Genomic DNA, 27,033 nt, shown 5'->3' on the forward strand with positions numbered 1-27,033 from the left:
ATACTCCCCGGGCCCCCACCATCCGGCAAAACCTCGGGCTGCCCTCCGTGTTGCTTTTTAACCGCTGCCCTTGGCGTTATTATTCTCCACTCTGTAAGGCCCATTGGGTATTCTCATCACTCGGGGCAATTATTGTTTCTCCTCGACACAGTATTTCCCCGACTGACAGCCAAGTTCTGGTTCTATAAGTACAATCAACCCCGCTGTCCCCGCCGGATTTAGTTTTTGGACTATTACTCCAGCTAGCTCACAGCTCGGTTCGAGAGCTTCGTACAACTTTTATTTTTGGTCACCTGGTACAAGAACGGTTTCTGATAGAAATCCGTGGACAAGAGATCTTATTACCTGAATTACTCTTTCCCTCGATCGCGGGGCAATAAGACATCATCACATCATACGTCACATCAAGCATCATGGGCAAGATCGATGTCGAGAAGGCCATTGAGGAGCTGACACTGGGGGAGAAGGTCGCTCTGACAGCCGGTATGTATTTCCGGTATCTTCTACTCCGATCCATGCTCACGCCTCACACCAGGAACCGACTTCTGGCACACAGTCTCCGTCCCGCGCATGAACATCCCGCGCCTGCGCATGTCCGATGGACCCAACGGTGTGCGCGGAACCCGCTTCTTCAACGGCATTCCAGCAGCATGTTTCCCCTGCGCCACAGCCCTGGGCGCAACCTGGGACACAGAGCTACTAGGCCAAGTCGGCCACCTGCTCGGCGAGGAAGCCATCGCGAAGGGGACGCACGTCCTGCTCGGCCCAACGATCAACATCCAACGCTCACCGCTGGGCGGACGCGGATTTGAGTCCTTCTCCGAGGATGGCGTGCTCTCCGGTACGCTGGCGGGCCATTACACCAAGGGTGTCCAGGAGAAGGGCGTCGCTGCGACGCTGAAGCATTTTGTCTGCAATGACCAGGAGCATGAGCGCATGGCTGTTAACAGTATTGTTACTGCACGTGCGCTGCGGGAGATTTATCTCATGCCGTTTCAGTTGGCGATGCGCATTTCGAAGAGTGCGTGTATTATGACCGCTTATAATAAGGTCAATGGAACACATGTTAGTGAGAATAAGGCGATCATTGATGATATCCTACGGAAAGAGTGGGGCTGGGATGGTCTGGTTATGAGTGATTGGTACGCTATTTAATGTTTCTGCATTCGAAGAAGAGAAGAAGTGATTGATGCTAATACCGTTTGGCTTCAGGTTCGGTACCTATAGCACTTCCGATGCCATCAATGCCGGACTTGACGTGGAGATGCCCGGCAAGACTCGCTGGCGCGGGGAGGCCCTGGCTCACGCAGTTTCATCGAACAAGGTCGCCCAGTTCAAGTTGGATGAGCGTGTGCGCAACGTCCTCAATTTGGCCAACTGGGTTGAGCCCCTGGGTATCCCCGAAGATGCGCCTGAAAAGGCACTGAACCGGCCAGAAGATCAGGCTCTGCTGCGACGGGCCGCGGCCGAGTCAGTTGTGCTCATGAAGAACGAAGGCGGGATTCTGCCACTGAAGAAGGATAGGTCATTGCTCGTCATCGGGCCCAATGCCCAGATTGCCGCGTACTGCGGCGGCGGATCCGCATCGTTGGCTCCGTACTATACCGTGACTCCGTTGGAAGGTGTCAAGGCTAAGAGCCAGGGTGAAGTCACATTCACCCAGGGCGTGTACTCGCACAAGGACCTGCCAGATTTGGGCCCTTGGATGAAAACTGCTGATGGCAAGACCGGGCTCGCCTTCAGGGTGTACAACGAACCGTCTAGTGCTGGTCAGGAGCGAAACCTCGTCGATGAGCTGCACTTGGTTTCGTCTTCTGGATTCCTCATGGACTATGTTAACCCCAAGATCAAGTCGATGACCTTTTACGTCGACATGGAGGGGTTTTTCACTCCCGAGCACGATGGACTGTACGACTTCGGCGTGACTGTTGTGGGCACCGGCCGTCTTCTCATCGATGGCGAGGTGGTTGTCGACAATACCAAGGACCAGAAGCAGGGGTCTGCCTTCTTTGGAACAGCCACTGTCGAGGAACGCGGAAGCAAGGAGCTCAAAGCCGGACAGACATATAAGATTCTGTTTGAATTCGGCAGCGCCCCAACATCTGATATGGACACACGCGGCATTGTAGCCTTTGGACCTGGCGGGTTCCGGTTCGGCGGCAGCCGTCGTGTGGGCCAGGAGGAACTGATTTTGACGGCGGTCGAGCAGGCCAAACAAGCAGAGCAGGTCGTCATCTTCGCGGGACTCACTCTCGAGTGGGAGACCGAGGGCCATGACCGTGAGCACATGGACCTGCCACCAGGCAGCGACGAGCTGATCAGCCGGGTGCTGGCGGCGAATCCAAGCGCCGTGGTGGTGCTCCAATCCGGCACACCGGTGACAATGCCGTGGCTAGATTCAGCCCGGACACTTGTGCAAGCCTGGTTCGGCGGCAACGAGTGCGGCAACGGCATCGCCGACGTGCTGTACGGCGACGTCAACCCATCCGGCAAGCTGCCTCTGACTTTCCCACGCCGACTGCAAGACAATCCCTCGTACGTGAACTTCCGCTCCGAGCGAGGCCGCGTCCTGTACGGTGAGGATATCTACGTGGGCTACCGTTACTTCGAGAAGAGCGACCTGGCGCCAGCGTTCCCCTTCGGCCACGGTCTTTCATACACAACCTTCACGCGCTCCGATCTCAGCATCGCCACCGTGCCCGAGCAAGCTGTTCTAGCCGAGTCTGGAGAGCCCATCACCGCCACCGTCAAGGTGACCAACACCGGCTCTCTTGCCGGCGCGGAGGTCGTCCAGCTCTGGATCGTTCCGCCCCCAACGGCTGTCGGCCGCCCTGTGCGCGAGCTGAAGGCTTTCACCAAGGTGTTCTTGCAGCCTGGCGAGTCGAAGTCTGTTCAGCTTATTGTTGAGAAGAAACTCGCTACTTCCTGGTGGGATGAGGAGCGTGACCAGTGGATCTCTGAGAAGGGTAAATACCAAGTTCAGGTTACTGGTACTGGCTCTGAGGAGCTGCGTGGCGAGTTTGAAGTTGGCAAGACGCGGTTCTGGCTTGGGCTGTAGTTTGGACTGGGTTATGGCTGTTACGGATGCTTGGCTGCTGAAATAGGTTTCGGTTGATGATTTGCATGAATGAATAGATTGATTACGTATGATGTAGGTGGGTGAACATTTGGTTAAGGTTCGGAAATTGTGATTTAACGGTTAGAATAGGTTGAAAGTAGCAATCTAAAGTACGTACATTGGCTTGCAGATTTTTTATGTCTGAGACATCCTGTCGAGGAGTTCGGGTACCTGAATCGCATTGTTCAATAAAGTTGAGGTAGTCCACATCCCTTGAAGAATAACTTCCGAAATAAAGTGAAACACCAATGTCTTAAAAAGCTCTCGAATATCATTTGAAGATGGTCTGTTAGAAGACGCAAAGGGTATATACAACTAAAAATTAGGTATCTACATTAAGACAGAAGAAAGAAGTGTGACTCGCACAGCTAACAAGACAAGAAGCCCGTATCAAAAGGCAAGGAGAGGACATAATAAAAGAAGGAGAGAAAAGAAGAGAAAAAGCCTTGCGGATCATATCATCATCAGTTCAGCAATCATTACGCACAAGTCTGCATAGCCCGCTGAGGAGTTCTTCCCCTTTCAATCGGATCTGACGCCTTCCTCCGCCCAAGACCAGTCAATTTTTTCAGTAAATTCGAAGCTCTTCTGCGCCGGTTACGCGGTTGATCGTCTGTAGGGATAGCCGAATAGACTGTCTCATGGTGCTTAAGAAGGTCTGTGTGGTAGGTACCAGAGAATTTCCGGTCAGGCCAGCCCTGGTCGGGAGGAACGTAGCGAGGAGACCAATCTTGTTTTCCTTGCGCGTTTGCGGGGGAGAAGCTTCGTGCGGATGATGGACTTCGGGATATACTCGAATCGCGGCTGTACCAAGTGTCTCGTCCTGAGGTTTCGGGCACCCCCATTGCGCTTGAATGGGACCAGCGAGCGCTGTAGAAACGATTGCGGGCAGGTCCGAATCCAGTGCGGGAAATGGGTTCCAGCTTGTCTGCGCTGGTTCGTGGCGTATACTCCGTTTCGACGGCTGGGAAAGGGATGCTGCTCTCGTCGTCCTCGGTCTCGATATTTGCGCATAACCAGGTCATTCCTGCTGCGCCGAGGTTTGCTTCGAGGTCCTCGAAAAACGGAGTTGTTTCTTTAAACTCACGGGCAGCCTCGGGTTCCCTAGCATTGAATCCAACGGAGATCGGTCCTGGCACAGTCCATTGGCAGCCTAGCTGGGGAGGACTATACGGGAACAACGACGGACTGGAAGACCGAGAGCGCGACACTTTTTCCGCATCGACACTTTGTCCTCTCGAGCGTCCTCTATCGGAAGATGGAACCTGGTACGATCCACTAGAGGCACGGTTCCCATAGAATCTCATGTTGGCGCTTGTGCCAGCGGTTCCCGAAAAGCTAGCCCGATAGGCTTTTCCGGACTTCCCTGAGGACTGAAAGCTGAGACCAACTCCTGAGTCCTTGCGTGCTTCTGTACTGAGATCCATTCCTTTGCTTGGAAATAAATTATCGAATTGAGTGTGCGACTCTCCCAATAACGGCTCAACGCGGGAATTCTCAATATCCGTAGGCCCTGCTGGTGGTTTTGGAAATTGTTGTGATTCATAGGAGGGTCCTGATGGGATGCCTCGTTCGATGCTGTGCGAGAGTAGAGTGCATGCGTATTTGATGTTCATCTCCAAATCTTCTTCGATGAACTGTCGGTCGATCAACGGGGATGCGGGTCGAAAGTATCCTGGTTCGTCGGTGAAATTATAACATCGGCTTCGGTCGATCCCTGTCGACGGCATGCTGGCATGACTTGAAGAGACGGGGCTTGTAGCTGAGCGGGGACGACTATCGTTGGTGTTGTTCTCTTGCGAAGTAGACATTGTGGAAGCCCGATCTCGTCCTTGTGTCGTACGAGAAAAGGGAAATCGATGTCGTCTTCTGTCGGCCTTTTGGGAAAGCTTGCGCTCCATCACCGAATGATAATTTGGAGATATGTAGGTTGTCACGATAGAATATGGATGTGCGGTGTATCGTAGACGATTATAGGGAAGCAAGCGGCGATCAGAGATGACTCCTATGCATTTAAAAGAAAAGTTGCTAAAGTCAATCTCAGCCAAACAATGGAAACCACCCCCCCAACCCGGGTTATGCGGGCACAACCGTCACAGATGCAGGGCAAAGGCGAGTGTGGCGAAGGGGGCGAACCGGCCAGACTCCAGGAATCGCAAAACGACAGGTTCTCCGGCTCAGGGAGATTTCAGGCTACAGTTCCGAGTTATGTGCAGAACAAATGTACTGTCAAGAGGTAGGTAGCACTGGGGCCCGCCGTTGGCTGTGCGACGACTGGAATGCAACAAAAAAAACAACCAGGTAGTACTATGAAAGAATGCAGCAGAAGATCGATAGCAAAGGTAAACCCTGGAAGCGCCAGCTGGGGACGAAAAAGCCGATTAAAGAATGATTATTATTGACCTTTCAGCTCGGGCTCCTCGCGTGGGGGCGTTCGCCGGGTTTGCCTCGGGGGTGTTCAGCCGACAGGCTTGTGGAGAGACATGGAAGAGGCCCGTGTCAAGTAGGCACAAGGCTGTGTACTAGCGACCCATTCCCGACAATAGGGAATCAGCGATAAAGGATGGCCATAGCTGGGGGAGTTAGGGCTGACGGGGGGCCCTGGATTCGCTCTCCACAGGCGGTCCTCGTTGGCAGCTACTGGCCCTAATCCGGATGTGATCAACTAGCCGAAGACAAAGCAGGAGGCGGAAGCGAAGGCGAGTCTAGACTCGAGATACGGAGGCCCTAGCTGGCCGGCACCGCACCCCTTTTGGCAATGCCGAGTATTGAGGCTGACCACTATGACTCCCACCTCCGAAGTGTCTGTGTAATCAATCGAGGCCTACAGGCGCAAAGAACCTGTTTTTCCTTCGGCGTGTCGATAACATCGTGCTGGTTCATTCTATGTATTGGCATGCTGCTTCAAACCCCCTCCCCCTGGTTCAAGGGTCCAAGCACACCCTAAATGACTATCCTTACTCGTCTTATGAGTCCTACCCGCCCCAGGGTCCCACTTGGTTTACCCCGGCTGAATGCAGTTTCCGACTAGCCATCTATAGCAGACCGACTTCGAATAATAAGAGACTAGCAATATTATCTTACTTAAGCTATCGATCTCAGTAGATCGATTTGAAATTGTTTGTCAAGGATATAAAGAGCAGGCTCGTTGAAGAGAAAAAAAAAGAAAGAAAAGCACAAACTATTAACCTTTTAGCTAACTATAGCCAACGCGACTGTAACGTGTCAATCATCAAGCCCATCCATAAACGCCACCGCATCAATAATCAGTCAATCAGCGCGCCACAAAAGCACTCTCCGTCTCAAGCCACGTCGCGAAATCTTTCAATCCGGGGTGCTGCTTGCGCAGCGCGGTAATATCAGCCCCATACCCTTCATCATGAAACCAACGAAACATAGCCCCAATGTCACCCATAACAGACAGGAGTGCGCGGCACGCCAACTCAAAGGTCGTAGGCACATCGCGGCCAGTCTTCGCCTTGAAGATGTCGTTGAGTTGGTCGAACGTCAAATTATCGCCCGCTAGTGAGATAGACCGGCCGGCGAACTGATCAGGGTGCTGAAATGCCTCCGCAGCAAAGACACCAATGTCGCGGGTAGCAATAATCTGAAGCGGCTTCCCTTTGAGCGCTACCCGCCACGCCGTAGCGAACATCTTCCCCATGAAATTCGGGGTGAGCCCGTCCATGAACGCAACAGGACGCAGCACGGTCCAGTCCATCTCGCCATTCTTCGTGCTGTCAAAGAGATGCTGCTCGATCCGGTGCTTTGAAATAAAGTGCGGGATATCAGTCGGGTTGGATGCTGATTTGTCGTCGCCGCCGCGGTCGACGGAACTATACACGAAGTACTTCACGCCCTGCTTGAGCGACTCGTCAATCAGCGCCTTGCCTTGTCGCTCTTCGGCGCCGACTCCGTTGCCAATCACCACTTGTACGCTGTAGACACCCCAGATCTCCGATGAGGTGAGCTGCCGCGCGCGCGTGAAGATTGCCGCGGGGTCGTCCATGTTGCCTTCGACGAGCTTGACCTTGGATGACTTTTTGGCGAGCCGTTGGGCTGAGCCTGAGCGTGGGTCTCGGGTGACTGCGAGGATCTCGAATGGAGCATCATGCTCAAGGAGAGCATTGATCAAGGCACCGCCTTGTTTGCCCGTGGCTCCAGTGACTAGTATGGCCTTGGTCATGGTGAAAAGGGAGTTGGTACTGTCAAACAACTAGAAATGATGGAGTGGATGAAAAGCAAGCCCTTTGATGGGTATTATGGCCTCTATTTAAACCACACTCCCAGACAAGTTCTTGAAAATGTTTGTGTTTTGAGGTTAATAATTTCGGCGCAAAGCCAAGGCCGAGCATACCACGCCCATTAATCAGCCGGATGAGGTCATCGTCCGACTCCCGTGGCTGAATAATAACTGGACCATATTTAGAGAACTTCTATTTTCATTGTTATAGTTTATATTAATCATCGAAAAGCGACCGTGTCGCATAATTGAATGGACTGTACACAGTCCCAATGACCCATCACCCCCGGAGCGAGTCTCCTCGGAGAAAAGGACCCAGAGGGCGGGTCTGATGGAGAGCAGTTGGATGCTTCTTTGACAGTCTTCTCAGGCATGGAACAAGGCCAAGCGAGACACGAGAGAGGCAGTTGGATGCTCATCTCCCTGACTGGCGAAACGGATAAAAAGAACAGCAACCTTTACTTCTCTGTGACGCCGCGGCGTCCTTCTAGACGTGAACTTGAATCCACGCCCAGGAATGGCGGCAGGGAGTTCCTGCGCGCAAGTGGCTTTTAACCTCTGGAAGCACTTATTTACCACGCGGTAATGTCTTCCACCTCTGCTTCCCCAAAGGTGCTGCTCTTGGTCAACTTGTTGACACTGGCCACGGCCGCAGCACCATCCGCGCTAACCTGCGCCATGATATCCGGCAACACTTCATGGAAGAACTCCACAATGTGGTGGTTTACCTGCTCAAATTGCAGAAGGAAAGCGTCATGGCCCTCTGCACTGTCGATGCGCTTGAGCCGTGAATCAGGGATTCCCGCAGCAATCTCTTGCTGCTCCGCAAAGGTAAACAGACCGTCTGATTCAATTCCTAGAACCAGCGCCGGCTGCTGAATGCGTGAGAGGGCCTCGTGAACGGGGTCGTCGGCCGTCGGACTAGCACGGTGCCGAGACACGTCGTGGGTGTCAAGCTTGCGCGTCATGGCAATGTAGCAATTGGCGTCGAATCGCTTGACAAATTTGTCGCCTTGGTAGCGAAGATAAGACTGGGCCGAGAAATAGGTGGGTGGTCGTGGGCGACCGACAGAATCGGTTCGAGGCTTGGTCTCGGTCGACACGGAGAAGGTCTTTGTACCGGAAAACTGTGGGTCCATATATTGGACCTCGGTCTGAGGCGCAGGCGAATTCTGCCTGCTTTCAGATCGGGAGGACAGACCACCTTTATGCCCGTCATTGTGAATTGCCCAGTGTTCATTGGGGGGCGTGGGCAGTTTCTCGGTCCCGTTGATATTCTGCCGCTTCGACGGGTCTGGCACGTTTCTACCGAATCGCGATTCAAACGAGTTGCGGCTTCGATAGGTGAGGAGGGCGGACATGCGAGCCGCCCCGAGACCGGTAGCCGGCGGATCATCAAACGCATAGTACCCGTCGTCGTACTTCGGGTCACTGTAAATGCTCTGCCGCTGTGCCTCGCCCCAGCTGATGCACCATGCGGAATGGCGTGCAGAGGTGGCAATGGGTACGATAGCTCGCACGTAGTCTTTGCCGAAGAAGGCATACTCCAAAGTGAGCATTCCGCCCATGGATCCACCGACAACCGCGGCAATCTGCTTCACGCCCAGGTCGTCCAGCACCAATTTGTGGATACTTTGAGGGGATTAGCAATGTGGGTGGTAGAATCAAGAACAGAAATACCTACTTTACATCATCGCGGACAGTCGTCAGCGGGAATTCGGGCCCGTAGTAACCGTTGTCGGGTTTGCCATCCTTGTACGTCACTGCACTGGCGCTCCCGTACGGGCTCCCCAGACTGTTCAAGCAGACGACGAAGAAGCGCGAGACATCAAAGGCTTGGCCCGGGCCACCCAGTAGGGGGCCCCACCAGTCTGCGACATCGGCACTCCCACTCAATGCATGGCAGATCACTAGAACATTGTCACCTTTCGGCGAGAGTGTTCCCAGGGTAGTGTACGCCACGGGGACATTGTAGAGAGTGACACCCGACTCGAGCGTAAAGGATGGGACGACAGCAATGGATTGATCTTGGATCAACCCCGCGTACGGGTTTTCAGGCTGCGCAGCGACTCTCTCTACGGGATTTAGTAGCCGTTCACGGAGTGAGGGGAGCAGGTATGGACTGACGGAGTGACGCATGAGATGCGCTATTCGACTCGACAACCATGGCGAGTCAATGTCAAGAAGGAGCAATGGGATATACACAAGAAGAGAAAAGAAGCAGAAACAGAATCGACGGAAAATTATTAATTGCTTTCGCTTGACTCATCCATGGCCACCTCGGGCGGAACAGCCAATCAGGATGGGTCACGGGGTTCACCGCCTTGGATGACCAACCCGTCCCTCATTTCCTAATCTGGAAGGTGCAACAGTACAGAGTCTGGTCTATAGGGAAATATCTACAAATCAAAGGTATCCCCGCCCTCCGGTCCCGTCTGAGCAGCCTCCAGTCTTGCCGGGGTCGTCTTGTAAATCCGCGGTAGACCAACCTCCTCGAATTGCTTGCCATCTCTGATCATCTCCGCAATTCCTTTGCCGGAGAGAAAGACCACTGGCATACCATGTCCGTTGAATCCGGCGCAAATGAATTGGCCGGGTTTGCCTGGAACCTCACCAATCTGCGGGTGAGTATCGTAGGAGTAGCCCATGACTGGACAGGTCAGTACAACATTGGAAAACAGAGGAAGAAATACGTACTTCCAGTCCAGATCTCTTGCACTTTTGCCTCGCTATCCTCCCACCCTCGGAATGTGCGCTGCATGTAGGTGTCGTAATAGTGTTTTGCCGGCTCAATCAGGGTACTGTCGTCCACATTGTTGTGCCAGATTTCCTTTCGCTGCGCAAAGCTGTACTGCGCCCCGCCGACAATAATGCTCCCATCTGGTCGGGAGATCAGATAGCTGTCACCATTTCCTTCCTTGTTCCAGACAACATAGGTATAGGGCAGAAAAGGGGGTATTTTGTTTTCTGGCGTCGTGATGTGACAACAGATTCCCTTGCAGGGAACAATATTCTTGGAATACTCAGGCAGGAGGCCTGCGGTGTATGCGTTGGTTGCATAGACCACTTTAGATGCACGAATGGTACCTCGAGGAGTGTGCACAAGATGATGGGATCCATCGGGTGTCACAGATGTCACCGGCGTCGTGGTTTGCACATTGACAGAGCTCGACTGCACCACTCTCGAAAGGAGGCCCATCACGAGTTTGTATGCCCACAAGTTGCCTGCTGTATAAGAAAGACATGCCTTGGCGTCTTGAACTCCAGAGACCTGTGAGTTGGTTATCAGCATGATTCAACGTACGAGAGAAAATGAGCATACCCCTTCTGCGTTTTTCTGCGACGTGTAATGAATGTCATCGACGTATGACGCGCCCTGGTCTCGCAGGACCTCGTACGCCTGTCTCGCCCGCTCAGCATGCTCCTCATTGAGGTACACGTTCATGCACCGGGTCAGATTGAAGTCGCAATCAATCTTTTCTTTGGCAATGGCCGCTTTCACTGCGGGGATATGGGAGACCTCAAATCTCGCAAGCTCAATTGCAGCCTCAATCCCATGTCTTTCAAGGCACAGTGCAACCGTCTCGTAGACATCGGGCCGCAGATGTCCACCTTGGTAATTATAACATCAGATTTAGGATCCAAGCGTGCGTTTGGCATGACTCACCATTTCGTCCGGTTGCTCCAGAGCATATCTGTCGTGCCTCGACAAGTGTGATGGAAGGTGGAGGCTGTCTTTCTGGTTGCTGTGAGGTTACCAGGTGATACGCAACGCTCACTCCGGCATAGCCTCCGCCGATAATGACGATGTCACTTTGTTCTGGTAGCTCGGGGGTGGTACGGATGTTATCTAGCTCGTGCGGCTCCTTTCTCCAGAACGGTATCGTAGGATTTGCTACCGGAGCAACGGGGGGCAGATGGTTAGAAGAAGACATCGAGGAAATCTTGCTCAGCTGCGGTTCTGGAAGTTTATCTCGATGATGGTTATGTTGACGCGGGATTCCGGGCCAATTGACAAATATTGGGGCGATGCGGGGCAAAAGTTCACTAATCTCGGGGATTACCTCGGGGGTAAATGAATGGCATCGATAATGACTAACCTTGTTAAAGGGGATTTATTGATGGGTGATCTGAGTTAATTGGCTTGGGAAATTGCATACGGGGTTGTTTACTGCGATAACCTGATTGTGTATATTTGGTTGGGTCGAACAGGGATAGTCTCCGCTACACGCATATCCGAGATAATTGATCGATATGCAAGCTTATTGCGACCAATTAATATAATTTATTAAACTGGTTATAACCAGCACTTTGCTGACAGACCAATCTCCAATTGCTGTCAAGTTACAGCGCATCGCCATATCTGCCCAGATGAGTGCTGTTTAGGGCCTGCTTAGTCATACGTCGGTGATTCGAAAAATTTTTGAGTGCGAGATTCTCCAACTCTTTCCAAACACCTAAATTCCAACAACAGCTCTCAATAAGCGTTACAATGGCCAAAACCAAGAAGTCTGGCGACACTCTTTCGTCGCGCCTCGCCCTGGTTATGAAGTCGGGCAAGGGTACGTTCGCCTAAACCTCGCCCTCGAGAGCAAATTGTTGACAATTCTGTGCAGTCACAATGGGAACCAAGTCCACAATGAAAACACTTCGCTCCGGAAAGGCGAAGCTGGTCCTCATTTCTGGCAACTGCCCTCCCCTCCGCAAGTCCGAGCTTGAATGTATGTCTCCAATTTACCTACAATTGTCGCATCAGATACTAATCCGGACTCGCACAGATTACGCCATGCTCGCGAAGACCCCAGTGCACCACTTCAACGGAAACAATGTACGTCACTCAACCATCCTGCCTCCCTTGGACGATATCCTTATCAGGTGTCGTTCCCGGAGGAGCCAGCTCCACTACTCAGCGAAGAAGTTGGTTCTCGGCCACTTCGGAGAGTGAAGTTGCTCAACGATAGGATTCCCTAAATTGGAATCCTGGAGAGCGTAAATCGACTAATACTAGTATAGATTGAACTCGGTACCGCGTGCGGTAAACTCTTCCGCTGTTCGGCTATGGCCGTGCTGGATGCCGGTGACTCGGATATTTTGAGCCGTGAGGCGTAAACAAGCCTCAGCTAGTCTATGTGGCTGACATCACACATGGACTAAAATTACCTTGCATCATCTATCCTCAGCCGACTCCCGTTTCACAATGGCCGTTGAAGGCACTGTCACTTTATGCTGGGGGTGCATGTTGCTCCAAATCGGGGCCTAGACGTACTAGAGAAGGGATACTTTTTTTGAGATATTGTCTCGGTGTCTTGTGTCTGGAACCCATTTGCCAGTAGACATTACCAGTCAATCAGATCGATTTTGAAACATTTCATTATCCCTGTATTTGCATTTAGATCTACCCGAGTTCATTTCCTTTAGTGTTTGCCAAGTTACACCCCCAACGCCACGGAATATTTGTGGAGAGAAACCCCGAAAGCTCCACCTGTAGTGTAGAACCTAACTCATCTCCGCACGCCGATCAGTCTACATAGCCTGAAATCCTCGACACGCCGGTCGAGCCATTTAGCCTGAAATTTGCATATTGCGTCGTTTTGCTTTCGCCGACATTAAGAGGCTAGTATAAAGTAGTACGCCAGGAATTGAGCAATGATGGCTCTTTCCAGACCATAGATGCAACACAATGAAACCTCTTCTATTTTTCGCCTCGCTCGGTCTCGTTGCCGCCGAGAATGGCCTGAAGGGCTGGCTACGCTATGAATCACTGCCATGCTCCAGCCAGTGTCGCCGCAACCTGCCGTCCGCCATTGTTGCCCTGAATGCCACCGAGACAAGCCCGGTATACGTTGCGGGCTCAGAGCTGCAGAAAGGATTGAAGGACATCTATGGCAGCCACGCTCATATTGCACACAGTCAGTGCGAACCAGATTCCGCTGTGGTCGGCACAATTGACCAGTACCGTCAAACTTGTGGCCATGTGGAGGAGCTTCCGGCGCTGGATGAAGATGGTTTCTGGCTGAGCACCAGAGGCCAGGGTGTTCAGATCCTGGGTCAAAATGAACGAGGTGCACTTTATGGTGCCTTTGAATACTTGTCAATGCTTGCGCAGGGGAACTTTTCCGAGGTGGCCTATGCAACGAACCCGTCTGCGCCAGTACGATGGGTCAACCAGTGGGATAATATGGATGGTAGCATCGAGCGTGGCTATGGAGGAGAGTCCATCTTTTTCAAAGATGGAGGTATTGTCAATGACTTAAGCCGGGCCGCCCAATATGCTCGTTTGTTAGCCTCTATCAGGATCAATGCGGTGGTTGTCAACAATGTGAATGCCAACGCCACCACCTTGACACCTCAGAACATCGAAGGACTGGGTCGAATTGCCGATGCCTTCCGTCCCTATGGTGTACAGCTTGGAATCTCACTCAATTTCGCAACGCCCCAGATTCTGGGTGGCCTCAGCACCTATGATCCCCTGGATAAATCCGTGATTCAGTGGTGGACGAACGTCACAGCCCAAATCTACAAACGTGTTCCCGATATGGCAGGCTATCTTGTCAAGGCCGATTCCGAAGGTGAACCGGGTCCAGAGACATACAACCGAACCTTGGCCCAGGGAGCGAACCTTTTCGCCAAAGCCCTCCAACCATACGGCGGTATCGTCATGTTCCGCGCCTTCGTCTACAATCAGCTCAACGAGTCCGACTGGAAGGCAGACCGTGCCAAGGCCGCAGTCAACTTCTTCAAGCCTCTTGATGGCAAATTCGATGAGAATGTCATCATCCAAATCAAGTACGGACCCATCGACTTTCAGGTCCGCGAGCCTACGTCACCCTTGTTTGCGAATCTATTCCACACCAACACCGCCCTGGAGCTAGAGGTCACGCAGGAGTATCTCGGACAACAGTCGCATCTTCTTTACTTGCCCCCGCTCTGGAAGACAGTCATGGACTTTGATCTTCGCGTGGATCGACAGCCTTCTGTAGTCCGTGATATTTATACTGGCAAGCGGTTCAACCGCAAACTAGGTGGTTCGGCAGCTGTCGTCAACGTGGGTACAAACGCAACCTGGCTCGGAAGCCACCTCTCCATGTCGAACCTCTACGCATATGGTCGTCTAGCATGGGACCCCACAGAGGGTGCACAGGAGGTGCTGGAGGATTGGGCCCGTTTGACCTTTGGCTTGGACAGTGAAGTCCTCCAAACTCTTACAAGAATGTCCATGGAATCGTGGCCGGCCTACGAGAACTACAGCGGTAACTTGGGCATACAGACGCTGACGGATATTTTGTACACCCACTACGGACCGAATCCTGCTTCTCAAGACAACAATGGATGGGGGCAATGGACTCGTGCAGACCACAGGTCAATTGGCATGGATCGTACCGTATCAAAGGGTACGGGTTACACAGGCCAATATCCCGCAGAAGTGGCAGCCATTTACGAAAATCTCGACACCACTCCTGATAACCTGGTCTTGTGGTTCCACCATGTGAACTATACCCACCGTCTACACTCGGGCAAGACCGTGGTCCAGCATTTCTATGATGCACACTACGAGGGTGCTGATACAGCTCAGACATTCCTCACCCAGTGGGAATCTCTAAAGGGCAAGGTCGATGCGGAAAGATACGAAGACATCCGACGACGCCTCGATTATCAGGCTGGTCATTCCATCATCTGGCGCGATGCCATTGTCAACTTCTACCACAATCTATCTAGGGTTCCTGACGAGATGAAGCGCGTGGGAAACCACCCCTGGCGCATCGAAGCTGAGGACATGGATCTGAGTGGGTATGAGACGTACGTCGTCAGCCCCTTTGAGACAGCCTCGGGATCCATGGCCATTGTCACGAGTTCCAATAGCACCACCGGCACAGCGACAACAACACTTGATTTCTCTTCTGGGGTTTATGACCTCGCAATCAACTACTATGATCTCTTCGGAGGCGTATCTCAGTGGGAGGTGTATCTGAACAACCACACTGTTGGAGAATGGATTGGAAACAATGAGCATACTCTCAGTCACACTCCTTCTATCTACTTAGATGGCCATTCTGCTACACGCATCAACTTCCGAGGAGTCCAGGTCAATCAGGGCGATGTTCTTAAAATTGTCGGCACACCCAATGGCGTTGAGCCAGCCCCATTGGACTATATCTCAGTGCTCCCCTCTGGAACGGTGGACTAGATACTTTTAGAGAATTGACATGGGCCCTGCCTCATTGTTTCTTCAGGTAGTCATCAATTGTACTAGTAGGGTCGACCATAGGTAGTAGGTAGACTTCTACCTTCTAAGAAAAATGTGCATAGAAAAGATCTCGATACGGAGGGGAGAGGACAAAGAACACAGAACAGCTAATCGGGGGCCTATGACATATGAACGACCTACTTGAGGCTATGACTGAAAGAAAATACATGCTCACATCAGTAGCCACCGAGACAGAGAAAAGATCGTGGTCGAATGGAATGACCCACGAATTAGGTTCAAAGAGCTAGATGACTCCTGCCCCTCCAAAAGTCCATTTAACTGTAAATAATCTTGTTAACAATTGATCTTCTGATGGTTTTTTTCTATTCCACCCACAACACCCGTTCTTGGAAGGATAAAAAAAAATGTTGAACAGTTTCCGATGCGGGGAATTGAACCCCGGGCTACCGTGTGAGAGACGGTGATGTTACCACTACACCACATCGGATGTTACTTGGAAAAATGTTTAGTTCTATGAGTATTGAGAGAGCTAAAAGATGAAGGGCATTAGGAGACGAAAAGGGCATTCGGATTGGCACTGCGGCTCCCAGGGCCCGTTGACTAGAATTCAAGAACCATAAAGGTCCTAGGAGAATCCGTCCACGTGTACAAATCAAACATATTAAAACCAAAGAAAGGTCAATTTTTCCGCCTGGCTACCTCAAGTTTGCGTTGAAAGGATTGCAATCAAGGGCGACAAGGCCGCTGAGCTAGGTTATAGTAAATATGTCAGTGCTCTTCCGGAGTCTTCAAGCATGATACTAAGAGGGCAGGATGCCTAAGGTGAAAGGACATTTTGCAATAGAAAACTTACGACAACGTTTTGGCAGCACACAAGTTCCGCGGAACACGCGACGCTTCCAATCCCCACGACACTTATCGGGGAACCTTAGTTTTGCCAAGGCCAGACAACGGTTTTCACTCGTAATAGGGAAAGATAACGAATTCGGGGGAGAGTTATTGGCTTACAGCTCAAACCAATTTGATCGCCAACTCCCGTGCTGGCAACACCAAGAGCCTCAAGAGTTCGTTTTCCTGTCGCGGAGTTAGGATCTTCAACGCTCGCACAACATTGGATCGTCCCGGAATTGCATGATGAGTCCGCTTGCCGAGTTGCTAGTGGCGAGGCAACCGCTAGAGATGTTGCGAAAAGGAGGATAATATTGATAGTCTGCATCGTTCGAAGTGAGGCACAAAGGAGGATTGTAAACGGTAGTATATGTCTCCAACAAAGGGCATGTAGCCTTATTTATAAAATCTAGAGCAACACAGTAAGAAGCGGGCTAAGAGCCACAAACACCGTCTTCGCTTACTAGGCACATAGTTGTCTGTGTAGCAGAAATTGGTTTTGAACTATTTTCCTGGTTTGATACCTGCAAAGGTTATTTACATATCAGGAATGCGCAGATTCTTAACTACCTTAAGAGACGTAATTAATTTCCGACCAATCGAATGAGTTCCATCTTGCGAAGAATGCTAATAGTAGATTTTTAACCCTAGCCTCTTCGCCTAAGACTAACCAGAATGTTAGTTTATCAAGCGTTTACCCTATCCGCGGATAACATATTTCACAAGCGAGCCGGTCAGCTAATGATATGCCCCTTGCCCCATTTTAACTACTCCCCATGCCCCCAGTTCGCTGTCAAAATCCCCATCCCAGAATCAAGAGCGTAGAGCCCAGCTCGCAATCAAACTCTACAAAAATAGGAGTTTCCATCTATTCGCGAAACTACACGTAGAACCTTTCAAACCACCGACAATTTAAAAGGCTTTTGTGGCAGTATTTTTAGTCCCATATAATCCAGGGCAGGCCAGTTCAAAGCTTGACGTTCAACTCAATTCTTTAGAGGGATTGGCGACTTCACGAGGGTGGACAGGCATTTAATAGTCCAGATTAGTCTATTGAAGCTCCAAATGCTCCCTCAACAAAACTAGCTTCGTCAGCTTCGCAGCCAGTCAGACGGGGCCCCCCATTATGCAGCAACTGTCCATTAGGTCGATTTAAAATACTGTTAGCTGGTCGTATAGTTCACTGACAAGTGAACCAAATTGCGCTAAACCCAAAACAGGCGTGACTAAGCAATGCGGTCATCCTTCCATTCCAGTCGCGTTCGTGTTTCTTCATGGCCCTTGTTTCCATGCAACACTTCAGTGAATGCGCACACGATGGCTGAGTACTCCTCCTTGAAGGTGGCCGAGCTGAAGGCGGAGCTCAAGAAACGTGGCATCCCACAGACCGGTCTGCGTCTCAAGCAGCATTTCATTGACAAGCTCGTGGAAGAAGATGCCAAGGCACAGCCTGAAGCAGAAGCAGCAGGCACTGAGCCCGAACCAGCTGAAGAACAACAGCAACATCCCGCCCCAGAACCTACCCCTGCGCAAGAACCGGGACAACCAGAAACAAAAGAAGCAGAACAAGATGTGGCGCCTGCTGGTGACAAGACACAGGAGGCGCAGAAGCATGAGGAACAGCCAACTCAGCAGCAGCTAGAGATGGTGGTCGATGCCCAGCCGCAACAACCAGAACAGCCACCTGTTTCCACCAATGGGCCCGCGGGCGAGGCTCCTCAAACCCAAGTCACTGACATGGCCCAGGCAGCAGAACCCGTTGAGCAAGCCCATAGCGATGCAGCACAGGCGCCTCCAGCTGAAGAACCCGAGACCATACCTGCTGCAGTATCTGACAAGCTATCCGTCCCGCCTGCTGCCCAAACCTCGGAAGCAAATACCGAGCTGTCAACACCTGTTCCCACAGAAGAAGCGCTGGAAGACAGGCGGAAACGAAAGCGACGCAGCCAGAGTCCTGCGCCTACAGCTGAGGAACTTGCAACTAAAAAGGCTCGGGCGAAAGAGGAGGGCCCACCGGTCGTGTCGGAGGAAGACGAAGCCTCAATTTCTCGAGATGAGAGAACCACAGATCACACGGCGGGCGAGCAGAAAGAATCGCGTCCGGCGAAACAAGACGCTCGCTTCCGGGGGCTATTCAAACCTGCAGAACCTGCGCCTCTTCGGCCTGCTTCTCCGCCCAAGGAGATGGCACCAGCAGATGGGGACGCTGAGCCTGCCTTGCACGCTGCCACGGGTGCCCTTTATATCGATGGTATTATGCGCCCGCTCCAACCTGCTGCGCTGCGAAACCATCTGATCAGCCTTGCCTCCGCCCCTGGTGGCTCTCCCAATCCGGGCATAATCCGGGAATTCTACCTGGACCCGATCAAAACACACTGCTTTGTCAGTTTTGCCAACATCGCGGCAGCTTCACGGGTCCGTTCTTCCCTGCATGGGAGCGTGTGGCCCAACGAGCGTAACCGCAAGAGCCTATGGGTGGACTTCATTCCCGACCAGCAAATCCAAGACTGGATCCGGACGGAGGAAGCGTCTCGTAACCGGCCCGGACCTCCGGTACGCTGGGAAGTGCAATATGAATCTACCGAAGACGGCACCATAGCTACACTGTCCGAAGCGGGACCAAATGGCTCTCGTTCGGCTCCCTCCCGACCCCGCGAACCAGGGTTCAATCGCACTCCCCCGCTGGGGCCTCGCGGCAGCGTCTCTCAGATAGACCGACGCCCCTCTAACGTCCCCGCGCCTGCAGCTCCCTCATCACGACCCGGACAGGGCTTCAAGCCTCTGGACGAGCTGTTTGAGTCGACGACCGCTAAGCCCAAGCTCTACTATCTCCCTGTGCCGCGGCGAGTGGCGGACAAGCGACTGGACCAATTTGATGAGCTATTGCGGAAGGGCCCATTCCCGCGCCGTGGCGGCGATGAGATGCGCCGCTTCACCTTTGAAGACGAGGATTACTTTGTGGACGGTGGGCCGGAATACAGCGCCCAGGCTATCCGTCGCCGCCAGGCCCGTGGTGGACGGATGGGTGGCATGCGACGAGACTGATGGCAGGGGTTTGATGCATTTTCTGTCAAAAGTGTCTTGTGCCGTGTACGATAACTGATTAGTGTAACTATACCGTCTGTTTTACTAATGCTATGCAACGATCAAAACTGTGTGCTAGTTCCAGAAAATTCTGCCTAGACAATAAAATCGGGACCCGATTCGGGCTTCACCTCCCATCTTCAACGACTTTGAGGTTTATAGTGGTGTTTTTTTTTTGTTCACGGTGTATAACCCGGACTGCCTTGTCTCTTGTGATGCCTTGACCAAATCTATTCTACCCATCGTACAGTCCAGTAGGTGGATCTGCCCGGAACGAGGCTGAGCCAAGCCAAGCCCTACCAAGCCCCCAAAACAGACCAAGGCCCAAAAAAAGAATTCATGTGAACTGTTATTATTATGCCCGGGGCGCCTAACTACTTCGAGTGAATCCCTCCTCGCGCCCTCCAACAAAGAAGTCATTCGTGACGGTGGCGTTCTTTATCCTCCCCTGTCGATAAGAGATAAACAGAAAATCCTCCCTCCGCCAACCCCCTGTCTCAAGAGACAGCGACCACACTCCAGCCAGAATGGGGAGCTGGACGGTGTGTAATGCCACCTTGGAGAATGCGACCAGTACGTCGTTCGCTCATCTAGTCCGAGAAAGGGCGAGCCAGGCTAACGTGTCAACAGTCAACGAAGCCCCTCTGTGGGATGGCGGCATCACCTTCCACCGTCTCAGCGAGCTCGTCGGCGCTGTGTTCGCCGTCGTCGCCTGCGCCGTGTCGTTCTTCCTGATCATGGGCCATGCAACCCACTACAGCAAGCCGGAAGAACAACGACAGTAAGTACCTGTCTGCCCGTTGAACGCGCGTTGGATGCATCGCATCGACTAACCTTGGTCCCTTTCGTGTCGCAGCATCATCCGCATCTTGTTCATGGTCCCCATCTACTCCCTCGTCGCATGGCTCAGCATCTATTTCTACCACTACGCCGTCTATTTCGAGGTCATCGGCGACTGCTACGAAGCCTTTTGTATCTCCGCCTTCTTCGCCCTCATGTGCCACTACATCGCCCCCGACCTACACAGCCAGAAGGATTATTTCCGTGGAGTGCAGCCAAAGCCGTGGCTTCTCCCAGTGAGTTGGTTCAGCGCCTGTTGTGGCGGACAACGCGGGATCTGGCGGAATGCTCGGAACGGGCTGACTTGGTTCAATGTATGCCTGCCTACCTACGTGAAACGGCGGCGGTTCGGAGTTAGGCTGACACGTATAGATTATCTGGGTCGGCGTTTTCCAATATTGTTTTATGCGCGTCTTGATGACCATTGTTGCGGTGGCCAGCGAGGCGGGTGACCGTTACTGCCAGGACTCTCTCAGCCCGGCCTTTGCGCACGTTTGGGTATGTCCGCTCTGGAGTCCAACATTTGCATCCACGGATTGACATGATTATAGGTCGTGACCTTTGAGGCGATCTCTGTCTCAATTGCGATGTACTGCCTGATCCAATTCTACCACCAAGTGAGCAAGGATATCAAGGAGCACCGGCCCTTCCTCAAGATCCTCTCCATCAAGCTGGTTATTTTCCTTTCCTTCTGGCAATTGGTGAGTGCATCCGGGGATACATTGCCCATATAGGCGAGAGCTACGAACTGACACTTTGTAGATCTTTATCGACTTGCTCGTCTCGGCAGGCGCTATCAAGGGGACTAAAAGGATTCAGCTCCCAGACCTCAAATATGCATTACCCGAGCTACTGATCAACATCGAGATGGCGTTTTTCGGCGTCCTGCACCTCTGGGCTTTCTCCTTTCGGCAATACGCCACCAACCCAGCGGGTGAGGTGAGCGATTACTACGGCAACGGCAAAGTGTCCTACGAGGGTGGCAAGTTCGGCGTCAAAGCGCTAATAGATGCAATGAACCCATTCGACCTCATCGCAGCTATCGGCCGCGGCTTCCGTTGGCTCTTCGTCGGCCGCAAGAACCGCAAGCTGGACCCCAGTTACCGCCGGCCCCACGAGACCATCGATGAACCAACAGAGCTCAGCACTGCCTACGAGGGCGCCGGCACTGACATGCCTGGCGGCCGCACTGGCCGCTACGGATCCGCGCCAGACGAGGAGGGCGAGATCCTTCTTTCTCACGCGCAGCCCAACCCCGAAGGCGACCACTTGGGTGCTTCCTCGTACCCCTACGAACTTGACGCCGGGCTCCACGACCTCTCTGGCCGCTACTACGGTCAGGGCGCCTCGCCTTACGACGAATCCGAACCCCACAATCCGGAGTATCCGGGCACAGCGACGAACCCTTATCCAGATGACGGGCCCCTACGCGAACAAGCCCCCATGCCTATTCCAGATCCCTACCGGCCGCCAGCTCCATATCCGGAGAACGAGAACCGCCAGTCATGATTTCACAGCAACGGATCAATACCCCTCTGCCACCATTTTTGATTCTATTATTTCTTATAGTTTCCTCGCATAATGCGAAGAGGCTCCAAGATCTTCTTTATGTGTTCCCCTTCGTTTGGGCTGCGCTTCATTGACATAAATACCCACCTTTTCTTTCTTGATATTATTATTTCATGAGGTCGTCTCGTGTTTTTGCATCGAGGTGCATTTGATGTCTGTTATGCGGTTTTTCTTTTGGTCAGAGTGTGTACTGTTTATAGAATACTGGTTGGGCTTGGGATGGATGACATGGGTTTCATTTTATACTCAACTGAATGAAAGACTTTTTGATACTTCATGCTCGCACTAAGAGAACAATACAGACATAAGAAGAAAGATAGTTGAATTCGTGATCTCGTCTAGATGGATGTCATAACAAGCAAGCCCAGCGCAGCCTATACCACCCTATCAAAAAAGCTAGGAATACATCCCAGCAGCAGCAGCGCCAGGCCCACCCATGCCCTGCGCATAGAGCTCCTCCTCAAAGCGACTCTGCATGAGACCAGGATTCTTGCGCGCAGAACTAGTCTGGCGCGCACTCTGCACAACAGCCGACTTGCGGCCCAGTTCGCGCATGGCCTTGACATTCTCGCCGAGCTGGCCCAGAAGCGAGACCAGGAGGACGTCGTTGCTCTGTGAGAGGACGTCGATGGAGAGGGGCCCCTGTTCCTGTGGAGAGAGGATGGAGAGATGGGAGAGGAGGGAGTTGATGTTGCGGAGGATTGGGTGGGAGAGCTGTGTGGATTGCGTCCCTTCTTTATCGTTGGGGGTGTCTGTGCTGGGAGACTCAGCTGAAGAGATGCTGGAGACATAGGACTTTATGAGCGAGATGCGGGATTCGAGAGTGCGGATTGCGTTGAGTCGGGTGTTGAGGCTTGATATTACTGCGGTGGGAGACAAAGTGTCAGTTAGCTGAGGTGATAGAGAGTAGGATCCTCATTGGGAAGTGTAACATACACTCTTCCTCTTCCTGCGAGAGCTCAGGCTGCACGCTCTTCTTCTCGGCTCCCTGCTTCGGACCTGTATCCGGTTTCTGCTGTTTCAACCCGGAAGCCTCCTGGGCCGGAATATCATTCGCAGCAGTGCCAGACGATTTGGCAATGGTGTCAATCCCGATCATTTCAGCCTCCGCCGTCTCGACAGCATGTGGCAACTCGCGGAACCGGATGTTCAGCTGGGGCTCCTCCCCATCTACCTGCATCTCCTTCGCTGTGTCGGTGGCATTCTCGCCCTCATACACGCTCTCGTAGACGGATAATGGCAGCTTGGCAGTGTGTGTTTCTGATTGCAGCTGGGATGGGTGGAAGGCTAGGAACACGGCGGACTCGTTGTAGTCCTGGAGAAGCTGTCGGTGGAGCGGAAGGTGTGAAGCGTCGGGTCCGGTCGCTGGAGCGGTTGACCACCAGCCCACTATATCGAGAGGCGGGACTTTATGCACATCCTTGACTGTAGATGGTGTTGTCAGTACGGATATGAGCGGAGTGGGGGGTGGGGTCTGTCGACACTACTGACACTGCTTCACTCGCTCTTCGAACCACGCCTCTGGCAGAAGAACTTCGCCGTTGGGACCGTTTGTCGTCGGGCACTCAAATGCATGCTCCAATGTTATCTCGCGCCCATTTTGCTGGCCGAGCAGAGCACCCACGACCGGGCCTTGTTGCTGGCGAGCGGCGTGACGAGTGATGTGATCGGAGACGGTGAGAAGTACGAGGGGGTGAAGTGAGATATGAAGACCCGAGTCAGACGACTTTTGAGAGAGCAGTGAATTCTCCATGGTTGAGTTGAGCTTGTCTATCTGTCTATCTTGAGAGTTGGAGTAGGTCAGGGCGGCATGCTCTTTGTTTGCTCTGTTTGACTTCTGCCTCAGGCACCAACTAAATCAGCTTCCCCGCCAAATCAACCAGCTTTCGATTTCAACACAAGCTGTGACGATCTCGTGTCAGTCGCCATGGCTGTTCCTTCGTGTTTCGAAGAGGTCAAGGCTCACCTTGCCCAGGTCCAGGAGGACCCATCCACCCCCTTGGACATCGCCCTCATCGATAAACTGAAGCTGCAGCTAGTCGAAACCACTCCGCCTATTGTCGCCGCCACCCTTCTATCGCAAATCTCAGCTCTGCTCCCCGTCCTTCAAGAAGACCCAGCTCCTCTGACGACATTAGGGACAAAGGCCACAGCTTCCTTCACCTTCACCGATCTCCGCGCCATTGATCCTCCCATCGACTTCGTCGCGGGCTTCAAGACACCCTCCCCGCCGATCAACCTGCTCGCTCTATCCCTGCTAGGCAAGGCAGGACAAGCATCCAGTGATGCGGCCATAGTCTCAGGAGACTCGGATTTGGTAGTGTCGCTTGTGGAGCTATGGCTGTCGACTTCCTCGGAAGCTGTCGCGCAGGCGGCACTCGACACGTTATGGGCTCTTCTCGAGGTCGACCTGGCTAGCCCTCTCGAGAAGGAGGAATATGACCACACCGCCCATAATGCCCATGCGGGACAGGGGCTGATGTGGCGGCGGGTATTCACGGATAAAGACGTCTATGGACTTCTCTTTGGCCTGTGCAGCCTCAGGGACGATGCACCAGGGGATTTGAGCAAGCGCAAACGGACCTTGGCCCAAGCCAGACTTATGGACTTCCTCACAAAAGCTGGAGGCGTACGGTGGGACATTATTTCGCAGTCCCAGGTGCCAGACATCGAAGCAAAGTACGACAGCAGCAGCCTGCTCCACTTCGCCGCCTGCCAGATGGTCGATCAGAGCGACGTGCTAATGCATATGACTCTGCTGAACTTCTTCCGTGACTTGTTGGAGATTGATGCCCCAGGCCTCGTTGCCCGGAGCTACGTACAGTCTGCGTCGACCTTTTCATCTCCCGCGCTCGACTTTCTGTGCTCCCAGAATCTCCACCGGAAGGTGTTGGAATACTACCTTGATGAATCGAAGCTGGACGTGGTGGATGCCCGCTTTCTCGCTGGACCGGTCATGGTTTACGTGGCACGATATGCCGAGTCATATCCTAATCACCTCTTACAGAATCCTCCTCCACTTCTTGATGGAATCATCTCGCGCGTTAATCGATCTCTCGCGATCCCCTCTGCGCAATGGGCACACGGCGAAGCCCCCGCCGGACATCTCGCTGTCTTGGCCTCGCTGCCGCGAGTGCTGCTTGTGGAGGCGGGCAAGCATGGTGCAAACCCTATACTGAAAATCCCCACCACGCCTCCAAATGAAGAAGCCTTGCATGCATTGGGCAAGATCTTCCATGGTCCTCCCCGGACGGAGATGTCTGATTCAATGGACCTCAACACGTCCGGTCAAACCCCAACAGACTGGCATCACGAAGCAGCTGCAGCGCGCGTGCTTTACTTTCTCTACTTGAATAACCGGCCTACCTTCTGGTCTGACGTTGTGGCAGCCGCAGACATCATGGCGATGAAGGACATCGCTCTGGCGGCAATCAATTTCATGAAGGCCGTCGTTATCTCCAACTGGCAGCCATTACCTCCTGCATCTCACGTGTCTAATGCCTCCTCGTCCCGGTACCAATTGCCAGCAGAAGAAAGCCTCGGTCAGGTATCCCCCGCCAGCAGTGGACTGCTACCTATCTCCGGAGCATGGGCTACACTCACTCCGCCGGCACTGACCACTCTGCTACCTTACCTGTTCAAACCACCGAGATCATACGCGGAGTTTGTGGGTGGTGGTGCGGGTGACTCTCAGAATGCAGTCTGGAAGGTAGCGACTGCTAAGTACGAGGTCCTAGTGGCACTGTATAACCGGCTTTGTGAACAGGGCGGGCAGATGGAAGGGTTTGAAGACATTATGCGGACTCTGCAGCAGCGGGTGAACGAAGGACCGTGGGGCCCGGTCACTGGCGGTGCCAACCAGGTAGCGGCTGTCGGACGATGATCTACGAGACTGTATTAATCCTCCTCAGTTATGGCAAACTTGCTCTAGTTCATTTATTATTTCCTATTGTAGTAGATCTTATCGGAGGAACCCTAAGCCCTACGTTCCCGTTCTAGGCCATGGCGGTGAATCACTCCGCCATCTTTTTTCTCCCTCAACCAACCCGAGCTGCTCGACGACTTACTCCCGAACAATAATAATGGTGAAGTGAGACTCTTTCTATCTGGCTTTATCTCCTCCGACCACCCTCCTCAATCACCCACCATGTCCCGCTTCGGCGCCAAAAAGGGCCCGCGCATGCCCGGCGCCGAGTTCACCTTCGACGCGGATCCAGGCCGCGAACCAGTCAACGCTCCCACGCCTCTCTATCCGGTATGGCTCGACTGCAGCCCTTCTTATGCCAGGTTCCGAAATCTAATTCGGTTGTGTAGAAATACATCGTCCCCTTCAACCGGGCATTGACCCCCCTCGAACAAAAACAGGTGGACCTCTACCGGGCTGCCCGCGGACGGGCCCATGAAGGACCGTACTACTCTGTCGTCGACGCGGCTTCATTAACAGCCAAGAAAGGAAGCGCCGCACGCGCAAACTTCGATGCCTTCCACGGCATGCCTACCTTCTCGAGTCGGTATCTGAAGAAACCGCGGACGCTGCCCAAGATGAATGAACGGCCTTATGGTGAGCATACACAGCATGGCATTTTCCCATGATGTCTGTGATTATACATAGCAGAGACTAATGGGTGGACGGATGACAGTCATGAAACTCTTCCCCCGTGAGCTCTGGCAAACCCTCCAACCCAGCTACCAGCCCGGCGCAACGATGGACGGCTACGTGCCCCAGAAGCGAGCCGGTCTCAAGCGCGGATTTGAAGATGATGAGGACGATGCTGTGGATGATGCTGCGGCGAAGCGGCGAGCAGTTGGTGGCGGTGGAGATGAAGACGAGGTGGATGCGGAGGCGGATGAGAGGGATGTTTTGGATGGAGACGAGGAACCAGAGGATGAGATTGTGGATGATGACTTTGAGGACGACGATGATGAAATGGGAGGCGATTATAATGCTGAACAGTACTTTGATGCTGGCGATGATGAGTTTGATGATGGGTTTGGGGACGGGGGAGGTGGAGGTGATGAAGAGACTTATTGATATTGAGATACCCTTGCTTGCATCTTGGTTGACCTACTCAGCCGAGCGATTCT

At 52.9% G+C, this 27,033-nt stretch overlaps 13 protein-coding genes across 13 annotated transcripts; 7 read left to right on the top strand and 6 right to left on the bottom strand.

Moving 5' to 3' along the window:
- Positions 1-413: 413 nt before the first annotated feature.
- Positions 414-3,058, top strand: N7474_001994 (beta-glucosidase; the record flags this gene model as incomplete). Its single annotated transcript, XM_057193409.1, has 3 exons — positions 414-483; positions 536-1,142; positions 1,213-3,058. 3 exons carry the CDS (start codon positions 414-416, stop codon positions 3,056-3,058), a joined length of 2,523 nt encoding a protein of 840 aa, XP_057058362.1.
- A 539-nt stretch (positions 3,059-3,597) lies between these two features.
- N7474_001995 (uncharacterized protein) lies at positions 3,598-4,929 on the bottom strand (the record flags this gene model as incomplete). Its single annotated transcript, XM_057193410.1, has 1 exon — positions 3,598-4,929. One exon carries the CDS (start codon positions 4,927-4,929, stop codon positions 3,598-3,600), a length of 1,332 nt encoding a protein of 443 aa, XP_057058363.1.
- Positions 4,930-6,392: 1,463 nt separating this feature from the next.
- N7474_001996 (uncharacterized protein) lies at positions 6,393-7,304 on the bottom strand (the record flags this gene model as incomplete). Its single annotated transcript, XM_057193411.1, has 1 exon — positions 6,393-7,304. One exon carries the CDS (start codon positions 7,302-7,304, stop codon positions 6,393-6,395), a length of 912 nt encoding a protein of 303 aa, XP_057058364.1.
- Positions 7,305-7,933: 629 nt separating this feature from the next.
- Positions 7,934-9,528, bottom strand: met2 (homoserine O-acetyltransferase; the record flags this gene model as incomplete). Its single annotated transcript, XM_057193412.1, has 3 exons — positions 7,934-8,993; positions 9,046-9,436; positions 9,489-9,528. The coding sequence occupies 3 exons, from the start codon at positions 9,526-9,528 to the stop codon at positions 7,934-7,936; spliced, it is 1,491 nt and encodes a 496-aa protein (XP_057058365.1).
- A 232-nt stretch (positions 9,529-9,760) lies between these two features.
- Positions 9,761-11,296, bottom strand: N7474_001998 (NAD(P)/FAD-dependent oxidoreductase; the record flags this gene model as incomplete). Its single annotated transcript, XM_057193413.1, has 4 exons — positions 9,761-10,011; positions 10,059-10,632; positions 10,684-10,973; positions 11,029-11,296. The coding sequence occupies 4 exons, from the start codon at positions 11,294-11,296 to the stop codon at positions 9,761-9,763; spliced, it is 1,383 nt and encodes a 460-aa protein (XP_057058366.1).
- Positions 11,297-11,853: 557 nt separating this feature from the next.
- On the top strand, positions 11,854-12,470 carry N7474_001999 (60S ribosomal protein eL30; the record flags this gene model as incomplete). The annotated part of the gene is made up of 4 exons (XM_057193414.1): positions 11,854-11,923; positions 11,978-12,082; positions 12,140-12,189; positions 12,375-12,470. The coding sequence occupies 4 exons, from the start codon at positions 11,854-11,856 to the stop codon at positions 12,468-12,470; spliced, it is 321 nt and encodes a 106-aa protein (XP_057058367.1).
- Positions 12,471-13,041: 571 nt separating this feature from the next.
- Positions 13,042-15,546, top strand: aguA (alpha-glucuronidase; the record flags this gene model as incomplete). Its single annotated transcript, XM_057193415.1, has 1 exon — positions 13,042-15,546. The coding sequence occupies one exon, from the start codon at positions 13,042-13,044 to the stop codon at positions 15,544-15,546; it is 2,505 nt and encodes an 834-aa protein (XP_057058368.1).
- On the bottom strand, positions 15,400-17,865 carry N7474_002001 (uncharacterized protein; the record flags this gene model as incomplete). Its single annotated transcript, XM_057193416.1, has 2 exons — positions 15,400-15,509; positions 17,772-17,865. The coding sequence occupies 2 exons, from the start codon at positions 17,863-17,865 to the stop codon at positions 15,400-15,402; spliced, it is 204 nt and encodes a 67-aa protein (XP_057058369.1).
- On the top strand, positions 17,773-19,500 carry N7474_002002 (SAP domain protein; the record flags this gene model as incomplete). The annotated part of the gene is made up of 1 exon (XM_057193417.1): positions 17,773-19,500. The coding sequence occupies one exon, from the start codon at positions 17,773-17,775 to the stop codon at positions 19,498-19,500; it is 1,728 nt and encodes a 575-aa protein (XP_057058370.1).
- A 566-nt stretch (positions 19,501-20,066) lies between these two features.
- N7474_002003 (OSTA/TMEM184 family protein) lies at positions 20,067-21,888 on the top strand (the record flags this gene model as incomplete). Its single annotated transcript, XM_057193418.1, has 6 exons — positions 20,067-20,112; positions 20,170-20,320; positions 20,396-20,693; positions 20,752-20,877; positions 20,931-21,080; positions 21,142-21,888. 6 exons carry the CDS (start codon positions 20,067-20,069, stop codon positions 21,886-21,888), a joined length of 1,518 nt encoding a protein of 505 aa, XP_057058371.1.
- Positions 21,889-22,344: 456 nt separating this feature from the next.
- On the bottom strand, positions 22,345-23,701 carry N7474_002004 (COP9 signalosome complex subunit 6; the record flags this gene model as incomplete). The annotated part of the gene is made up of 3 exons (XM_057193419.1): positions 22,345-22,811; positions 22,885-23,373; positions 23,440-23,701. 3 exons carry the CDS (start codon positions 23,699-23,701, stop codon positions 22,345-22,347), a joined length of 1,218 nt encoding a protein of 405 aa, XP_057058372.1.
- A 174-nt stretch (positions 23,702-23,875) lies between these two features.
- N7474_002005 (uncharacterized protein) lies at positions 23,876-25,831 on the top strand (the record flags this gene model as incomplete). Its single annotated transcript, XM_057193420.1, has 1 exon — positions 23,876-25,831. The coding sequence occupies one exon, from the start codon at positions 23,876-23,878 to the stop codon at positions 25,829-25,831; it is 1,956 nt and encodes a 651-aa protein (XP_057058373.1).
- A 264-nt stretch (positions 25,832-26,095) lies between these two features.
- On the top strand, positions 26,096-26,980 carry N7474_002006 (DNA-directed RNA polymerase III subunit C31; the record flags this gene model as incomplete). Its single annotated transcript, XM_057193421.1, has 3 exons — positions 26,096-26,203; positions 26,263-26,509; positions 26,589-26,980. The coding sequence occupies 3 exons, from the start codon at positions 26,096-26,098 to the stop codon at positions 26,978-26,980; spliced, it is 747 nt and encodes a 248-aa protein (XP_057058374.1).
- Between the last annotated feature and the right edge of the window lie 53 nt (positions 26,981-27,033).

The sequence above is a fragment of the Penicillium riverlandense genome (assembly GCF_028828495.1).
Source record: "Penicillium riverlandense strain IBT 135883 chromosome Unknown utg000001l_segment0_segment0, whole genome shotgun sequence".
Taxonomy (NCBI): Eukaryota; Fungi; Ascomycota; class Eurotiomycetes; order Eurotiales; family Aspergillaceae; genus Penicillium; species Penicillium riverlandense.